Raw genomic sequence first — 8,582 nt, forward strand, 5'->3', positions numbered from 1 at the left:
CTGTGGGCCTGCGGGGCCGCGGGAGGGCGCTGTGGAGGAGGCAGGCCAGTGTGATGGGAGGGTCGCCGAAGGCGTGGAGCGGGGGTGCTGTGCACGGCGGCAGTGGGAGCTGAGTGGAGCGGAAGGAAATCCAAGAGTCTGGGGCGGGCGAGCTGGGGTGCTCTGAAGAATGGACACCGGGCGGGGGTAGGTTAAGGTGTTTGTCCCGGCGGCGGGCGGCGGGGCTGGGGGAGTGTCCCGGCCCGGCCGCGGTGTGAGCTGCTGAGCGGGCGGGGACAGAGTCGGGGAAGCTGCACGGCCCCGGGGGCCAGGCCAGGCCGGCGCCAGCCGCCTAGTTGAAAGGCGGCCGCGGCCTCTCCTCGCCGCTTCCCGTTGCGCCCCCGAGGGCTCCAGGCTGGGCGCAGGCCGAGGCCACGCCGGCCTCACCTCCGCGCCGTGGGTCACTAGGGGGCATCGGTCGGCGCGTGGCCCGGGGCCAGCCTCACAGCGGTAGGATTCGCACTCATGGCTCCCGCCTTGTGCCTCGTGAGTAACTGTCTTCACTGGGTCTCCTGAGAGAGCTGGGCCTTCAGCCCCGGGTCATAGAGCAGAGAAAGGAACCCTAGAACTAGGCCCTCTTAGCGTGAGCTCTCCAGCCCCACCCCAGCCTCGCAGGTCCCTGGCCGCCCGGGCCCCGCCGACCTGCACCCAGAGCTAGGAGCGCCCCAGGTCCCTCGCCGCCCGGTAATCTCGGTTCTCCGCGGGCTTCCACGCCATGGGCTTTGGTCTCGCCAGAGTGGTCAGAAGCTGAGTTTTGCAGATTGAGACGTCCGTCTCCTCCCCAACAAAACGAAAACGCATTCACAGACAGCGTGCAGGGCAGGTGAGATGCCCCTCTTGTTCCCCAAGGGACAGCGCTTACTTGTGGTCAGGGCTGGAAGGAGTTAAATTCGTAGAGCTAGGGCCTGAGTTCTAAGCGGCCGGTTTTCCCAGCCCCAAATTGCTGGCCCGGACTCTGTGACCCTCAACGAGAGGGAGCTGGGCAGTACCGGGAAAGCGTGGATCCCCGAGTGGAATCTGTGTTCGGAATCCTTGCTCTCCCCCTTATTGGCTGTGTGACCTTGGGAAAACCGCGTAACCTCTCTGAACCTCAGTGCTCTCCCTTGTAAAAAAATCTCCTAGGGTTGTTGGGAGGCGCGGGGGAGGTGGCGTGCGCCTGAACTCCAGCGCACAGTAGGCTGCGTTAAGTGCTGGCTCCTCCTCCATCACAAAGTACAAGCGAGGTAGGTGGCGACTCCGTCGTGATTGACCCGACGTTTCCTGCCAGGCAAGGAAATCGATCCTTAAAGGACCAGACCCGGGAACCCCTGCCCACTCCGCCCTCGCATGATAAACAAGCAACTGCGTTCCAAGGACTGGGCTGGACAAGAAGCAGTGCCCCAGCCCCGCCTCGAATTCCCGCCGGACCCGGCTGAATCTGGCTCAGGGTCCTCACCCCCCAGCGGCGCGCCGCCCTGATCCAGCAAACATTTATTGAGCACCTTATGTGTGCACGCCCTATCGAGGGAGGGAATTCAGAAACAAAAGCAGGGAGGCAAAGAAAAGGCTGAACGAAAAGAAACAAAAATGGGGAAACCAGGGGACATAGGAGTGGAAGGAGACCCGGACCCAAGGCTTGCAGAAGGGCTGGGGTGCGCGCGGAAGCGGGCTCGGGCGGGGGTCCCAGGGCGGTGGCTGGTTCCCTACTGGCTGAGGCGCTGGGTGGGGGAAGGGGGCGCGCCCACTTCGCCTGCAGCTACCGCCAAGCTGGAGCCTCGGTGCGTCTGCTGAGCGCGAACAGTTGCTCATTACTGCAATTATGTTGCTCTAAGGTTGCCTGGACCCTAAATTGCCAAGTTTCGAGGAGCCAGGAGGCCCGGGAGCCCGGGCCGGAGGAGATACCCGATCCTGCCCCGCCATTCCCCTATCCCGCACGGGTGGAAAAGATTCCAGTTTGCCGACGCACCGTGAGCTGAGAAAATTCAGACCGCCCCGTATAACCCGGGCGCCCTCCCGCGCAAGGGCTCGTTGACGCTTCCCCAAAATCCTGGGGGCGGGGGAAGGATTCCCAGGACCATTTCGCAGATGAGAAAACAGGAATGGAGAGACAGAGTGATCTTCCCTACCCAAAAAGTCAGGCAGCTAGGAAGTGGCAGGGCTGGGATCAACCACATGGGCTTCTCTGACTTCAAGTTCAGTACAACCCCCAAGACAGGAGAGTCACCAGGGGTGTTCCAGAAAGGAACTCGGAAGATTTGTGGAAGCCAGGGTGTCCTGCGCGCGGTCACTCGGGATGCTGTGTTTATAGAGGGGGGAAATATCCTTTCAGTGTCTGCAAGACATAGTGATGTACCTAAGCCCCTTTAAGGGGCCGCGTGGGCATACGGAGTACAAGACATTTTAAAATGTAACTCCCCTACCTTGGGGATGAAGAGGCCCAACTCGGGTTGTGGCCGTGCTTGTGCCAGCCCAGAGGCCGGGGACTGCCTGGTCATCGGAACTGCACTCCACAGCAAGCTTGCTTTCTTTTCCTTGGGAGGGGAGTTGTGACAAGTTCAGGCTGCAGCGCCAGCCGCGGGGACAGAGCCTTTGCCAGAGCTACCTAGACTGCAGGATCCGAGACCCACGGTACCCCGGAACTTGCCCGGCACTAGCCGAGAGCCCACCTGGGGCGCGTGCGCGCAACCCTGCGCTCTCTTGGAATTCGAGGCTGACCTCCCCTAGGGCTAGAAGCCGCGCAGTGCGCCATAGACTCGGTTTCCACGTCGGGAGACGGTCTCTATCCATGGAGACGTTCACCCTCCCCGAGTCCAACGCCAGGTAACTTCGAGTTCTGACAACCCTTGGTTTGTTGGCTTCCCGTCGCAAAGGCTCGAGCAAAGGCTGCCGGGGGGCTGCCCAGCGTGGAGTTTGGAGGCGCCGCCACTGCCGGACAGAGGGGGAGGGGGGAGGGGCGCAGATCTGGTGAGAATTAAGCCAGGGCCCCCAACTCGAAAGAGAACAGAGCGGGGCCTGGAACATAGTAAGCTCTATTTGCTGGAGGTCATTTTCTGCCTTCAACATCCTAACAGAATTGCCCCCAGAAGGCTAACCTTGGCGCTCGTTCAAATATCTTCTCCTGGTAGCCTGAATATAACCTACTATATATAAAAGAAAAACCAAGTTTGTAGGCAGGGCTCATGCAAAGGACACACCAAGGCGGGAAGTATATGGTCGCCCTGGGTTTTCGGTAAAGATTTTTTTTTTTTTAAGCGTCGTTATAGGAAGTGTGAAGGCGCTCACATTCTGGGAGCTCAAAAATTACTTCCGCAAACCGCGTCTACACCGGCGCGGCGATTTAGAGAAGCAAAGCAATGCCTCCCCACCCCCCACTTGGCCTCCTGTGGGAAGAACAGGTTTGCGGGGGTGGGAATTGTCTGGATTAGCTGTCTGCAGTCATCAAACCATTTGGGTGATTCTCTTTGTTTTCATAGACAGGTTAAAAGGGGAGAAAAAAGAAAGAGTCGGTTATGGGTCGCCTGAGCAAGTGTCGATTTCAGCTTAAAGTGAATTGGAAAATTGAGCCTAATTATCCTAGGTAATTGCTTCAATTCTCCACTTGACTTTGCTAACGCAGATCGGTCCTGTGTGTTCAAAAAGACACCCCCCCTCTGTCCCTGAATATCCTGTCGTCACCTTTGAAAAGTTGCTGGCGTCCAACTACCATCAAACTGAAAGCAACTGTACATGTGAAGAGATGGCAAGAAGTAAAATTAGAAGACTAAATCAATAAGGAGATAATTTCTTGTAGCTTAAAATTAATTTATTTAACAAATATAGCTATAATATAAATGATAATAAAATTTCAAATATACAGTATATTACAGCAATCCCTTCCAAAGGGAATCGTGAGAGCCACCCAAATGTACTGTTAAATAGAAACAGAATTTTTAATTTTTATTTTACAATTTCTTTCTGGTACTGGTAAGAGAGAGGTCCTTTCAACCTACCTTTGTCACACATCTGTGTATCCCTCCCCCCAAAAGCAAATGTTTCGCTGTTGAAGTTCTCTTAAGTTTTGCAGTGGAAGGACCTGGGATCCGTCTCCCCTGTTAAGTTCTCTTTCTCTCCCACTGTTCTCGTCTCCGACATCTTCAGACATGAATTTCTCTGCGCTTTTTCCTGCCTGGTGCAGGAGGCACGGCCTCTAGTTCTGGTGCAACCACTAACTCTGCTGGGGACTGTGGATACATTTCTCAGCCTCTCTGGCCTCGGTTCCCCCATCTATAACTCGAGGGGGTAGATCTAGCTTCTAGAAGAGCGTTGTGGGACCCTTCTAGCCGCTTTGGGGGAAGGGATCAGACTTCAGAGAGTGAACTCAGGGGTCAACCGAGAGGAGAAACCAGAGCAGTGTAGGGGTTAAAGGGAAGGAGCCAGGCGGGGCCGAGCAGGGGAGCGCCTTGGGGGAAGGCTCCTGCTGCTTGCTGGAGAGATCGGCTGGCACCACAGGTAGGCGACCCTGGGCCCTCTATGTCAGGTGGTACATGCTGTAGCCTACGTGGGCTGTGTAGAGTCCCACGGGCGCCACGGGCAGCGCGGCGCGCTGGAAGGGGCTGGAGGCACCGTAGAGCGAGGCGCCCGCGGCGGCCGCTACGGCCGCGGGGCCGCCGAGGGGGAAGGACAGACCGAAGGCTGCGGGGGGCAGCATGGGTTTGGCGGCCATCTTCAGCTTCTCCAGCTCTGCCTCCTGCAGTCTCTTGGCCTTGGCGCGGCGGTTCTGAAACCAGATCTTCACCTGCGTCTCCGTGAGGCTGAGCGAGCTGGAGAACTCGGCGCGCTCGGCGATGGACAGGTACTGCTTCTGGCGGAACTTGCGCTCCAGCGCCAGCAGCTGGGCTGTGGTGAAGGGCGTCCGCGGCTTGCGGTTGGTCTTGTGCTTGCGCAGGGTGCAGGCCGGGGGGCTCAGCCGCCCTAGGGGGCCGAGAGAGAGAAACGCAGGAGGTTAAGACACCCGCGCGGGAGAGTCATCGGCCCATAAATGGGAATAATATTAAATTACAACACCCGCTCTTCATTTGCGTGGAGCACCTCAGCGCCAGGCACCATGAGAAGCGCTTGGAAAATATTTTCTCCAATTCCCACCGCAGCCCCTCAGGGTAGATGTTCTTGTCTACCTTTTGCAAATGAGGAAACTAAGATTCCAGGTGACACGAGCCCATGTTCAAGGCCCGAAATAACTGGGGAGAGGCGGGACAGCCCTTAAAGCTAGATGGCCGCTTAAGAAGGCCTTTCTCAGTGGGGCCTTCTCCACCGCCACGCCACGCACATTGGGACGGCGGATGTTAGAACGGTGAAACGCACGGAAAGAAGCCCTGCACCCAGCCCGGGATCACGTTTAGTTTTAGGCGTTGGCCAAACATTTATCTGTGCCCACTAAGTGGTCAGCGCTGGGCTAGGCCGTTCTGTGGCCTGGAATCCAGATCTCTGATTTCCACTCTTTCCCTTGGAACAATGCGTTCCTACAGGGTTCTAAGCTCGGTCCCTGCTGACTGGAGGTGGAGCGACCCCGGAAGACACGAATGTCGCACCACGGCCAAGTCTCAAATATAAAAAGTGCCATGGTTTGAGGAGGTGCTTCATCTTAACGGGGCTGCTTCTTCTGATTGTCTCAATTGTCTCCTGCGCCTCTCCCATCCCCAGTGCCTTGGCCTCTGGTCACTTTCAAATGTGTGTGGGGGGGTGTGCCTCAGTCCGCAGAGATCAACACTGCTGGTGCCGAGGTGTCTTTTTCTTACGGCTTCAAAATATACCTCAAGGATGGGCTGTGAGCGAGCACCACCTCAGAGGGCTCATGCAGGTCCGGGACAGGGTCTGCGGGGCCAGTCAACCCCTGCCACACCCAGCAGCTGCGGCCAGTTAAAACAGGGACCAAAATTATTCCCAGGACAACAGAGATCCCGTCGACTTTGGGTCGGGACCCAGGCCCTAAAAGAATCCTCAAGTCTTGGAAAGGACGCTTTGCCTATGCAGCAGCTGCTCTCGGGGGAGCAATTAATTCAAATCGAGAATGTTTCACCAGGCGGGTTTTGCCTAATTATGCAATGTTTTTTGCACGCTTAAAAAAAAAAAAAAAGATCCTTTGGGCTCTCGGGCCACCAGGATGTGAGTCAAACGAAATCTCGTGTTAACATCCCTGCTTCTTCCCTGGTCGAGACCATTGAGAGTCCGGGAAGCAGTTGGCCCCTGACTCGCTTTCCGCCGGGCCACCCGAGGGGCGGGCGCCGAGGGAAACGTCACTCCCTTCGGTAGTAACAGCCCAGCGCTGGGCCACCTTCTCCGGCCGTTAGGCCCAGGGAGGGGCTGGCCTTTCAAAGACGTTTAATCCCCAGATAAAAATCATTCCTCAGCATCACGCCATTGAATTCGGGTTGCTATTATGCCGCGCAAAATAATCAGAGGAAACGAGGAAAACTTGGGAATTTCCCGTGCTCCTGAAATATCTCCGAGTGTGTTCGCTGCGCAGAGAAGCCAGGGGGCCCGGAGGCCTTGGAACGACCCCGGAGGCGTCTTTAGCGGCTGGAGTCAGCTTCCATGACCCAGTCCGAGACATTTGGGAGCTCCCTATCATGTTGGAGGGGGTGCCTCCCACTAACTGACTTGGTGCCCCGCCCCCTCCACTGGAACCTGAGCGCCCCCTCCCCCTAAATGATCCATCCACCCAGAGCACCAAGTGTCTACCTGAAACACGAAGGTGGGGGGGGGGGGGATTTTGCAAGAGATTAGGAAATACTTTGGGCAAAGAAATACTTTGGGGGAGGGGTTGGAAAAGGGGAGGGGGCGCACCAGGCTTCAACTATGAGAAAGTGAAACTCTGAGCACTGGAAAGGTGTCCGCACCCCTAGAACCCACCCGTTGCCGGAACGGCGAAGTAACAGGGCTTAGGGTCTGAAAGAGGAGCCAGGCGGGACTCCTGGGGTCGTTTGGGGGGTGGGAGGGGCAGGAGGAGAGGGTGCCCAGACACCCGTGTCCTACAAGTGAACTCCTATCCGCAGCGTCGCCTAGCCAAGGCGAGGAGCCCGCGAAAGTGGACCGACTGCTGGGCCTCAGCCAGGCCTCAACCCTCTTCCTGGGTGGGAGTGGGGTGAGGCATCAACCGCCGGCCTCCCCGCCAACCCATCTGCTGCACGGGCCCCGGGTACCGGGCTGCAGGTACGCAGACGCCCGAGACAAGTAGGCGCCGGCGCGCGGCCTGGCGCCCTCGGGTCCCGCACCCCCGCTGGCCCCCTCCCCCGCCGCCTGGGTTCTGGCTACTCACTGGCCGGGGGCGGGGAGAAGCGGGGGTTCTGCAACCACGGGGTCCTCTCGGGCTTCTCGGGGCTCTCGGCTTTGACGAGCGCATCTTCTGGTAGCTTGAGGAGTCCTCCCACCGAGAAATGGCCGAGCGGCCGAGGCGAGGACGGCGCATCCGGGGCGCCCAACGACCCGGGCCGGGAGCCCAGAGGCTGCGCGGAGCCGCCCGGCGCCTGTGCGCTCTCGGAGGCCGCCAGGACGCTGTCTTTGGCCCCAGGCTTCCTGTGATCGGCCATGAGCGCCTCCACGCTGAAGGGCAGAAGCGAAGGGGACACTTTGGGCTTGGCCCCCTCCTCGTCTGCGCCCATGGCGGCCGCCGTGGCCGTGGTGGTGCTGGGGGTCTGGCCCCCGCCGCCCCCCGCCGGCTTGCCGAAGGCGGAGTCCTCCACTTTGACACCGAGTGGCAAAGAAGTCATGTCAGCAGCCGGGGCCATGCAGAGCCGGGCCCCCCCTCCAGCCTCAGCTCCGGCCAGCCGCCGGGCATGAGCTTCGGGCGGGCTGGGAGCGCGGCCGGCCTCTGGGATTGCCCGGGGCCCTGGCCGGGCGGGCCCTCCCGCGCGCGCCTCCCGCCCCTCCCCAGAAGACCAGCTCCGGCGCTCCGGGCCTGCTTATCCGCTGGCGCCGCCGCGCAGGCCGAGTTCCCGGGCGCACCAGCCGGCTCCGGGTCGGGCCGCAGCTCCCCAGAGAACTTGTTAATAAGGCGAGGCCAGTGCGGCGGCAGCCAATCAGAGCGCGAGGGGGCGGTCCCGGCGCGATCCATTGGGCCCCGCTCGGGCGGACTCGATCGGAGGCGCGCTGGGCCTCGGGGCGCGCAGGGCTGGGTCCGGCCCCAGGAGGGCAGAGGAGGGGAGGGGGCGCTCGAGAAACGTTCCTCTGCGCTAAAGCCCGCGCCGCCTGTCCCTGTGTGGTTCCTCCTGGGTCTCTATTTTACTGTGTTCCTGGGGGACTTTCCCTTGTTCTCAGTCCTTCTCTTCTGCTCTTCCCTCTCCTCCCCTTCCTTTATCGCCCCTCTTTCCCAAGTCCTCCCTTTTTTCTCTACTCCTTTCCTGTTTCTCTCTCCTACCTCTCCCCTTACCTTTCCGTTCAGTCAGTTGCTGTGTCTGTTTCTACCCAGTGGATAGTGGAGGATAGTCCTCCTCCAATATCTGCCTCCCCTCTTCTCTACCACGTTAATTTGTGTTGAAGCCATTTCTTATATATTCTTTTTATAGTTTAAAAAATCTGCAGGGTTATTT

At 59.0% G+C, this 8,582-nt stretch overlaps 1 protein-coding gene across 1 annotated transcript; it reads right to left on the reverse strand.

Moving 5' to 3' along the window:
- Positions 1-4,525: 4,525 nt before the first annotated feature.
- Positions 4,526-7,912, reverse strand: MSX1 (msh homeobox 1; the record flags this gene model as incomplete). Its single annotated transcript, XM_079920197.1, has 2 exons — positions 7,313-7,912; positions 4,526-4,968 (listed from the first exon to the last, which is right to left on the reverse strand). Exons 1-2 carry the CDS (start codon positions 7,779-7,781, stop codon positions 4,526-4,528), a joined length of 912 nt encoding a protein of 303 aa, XP_079776323.1. The 5' UTR covers positions 7,782-7,912.
- Between the last annotated feature and the right edge of the window lie 670 nt (positions 7,913-8,582).

The sequence above is a fragment of the Stenella coeruleoalba genome (genome assembly GCF_951394435.1).
Source record: "Stenella coeruleoalba genome assembly, chromosome: 4".
Classification (NCBI taxonomy): domain Eukaryota; kingdom Metazoa; phylum Chordata; class Mammalia; order Artiodactyla; family Delphinidae; genus Stenella; species Stenella coeruleoalba.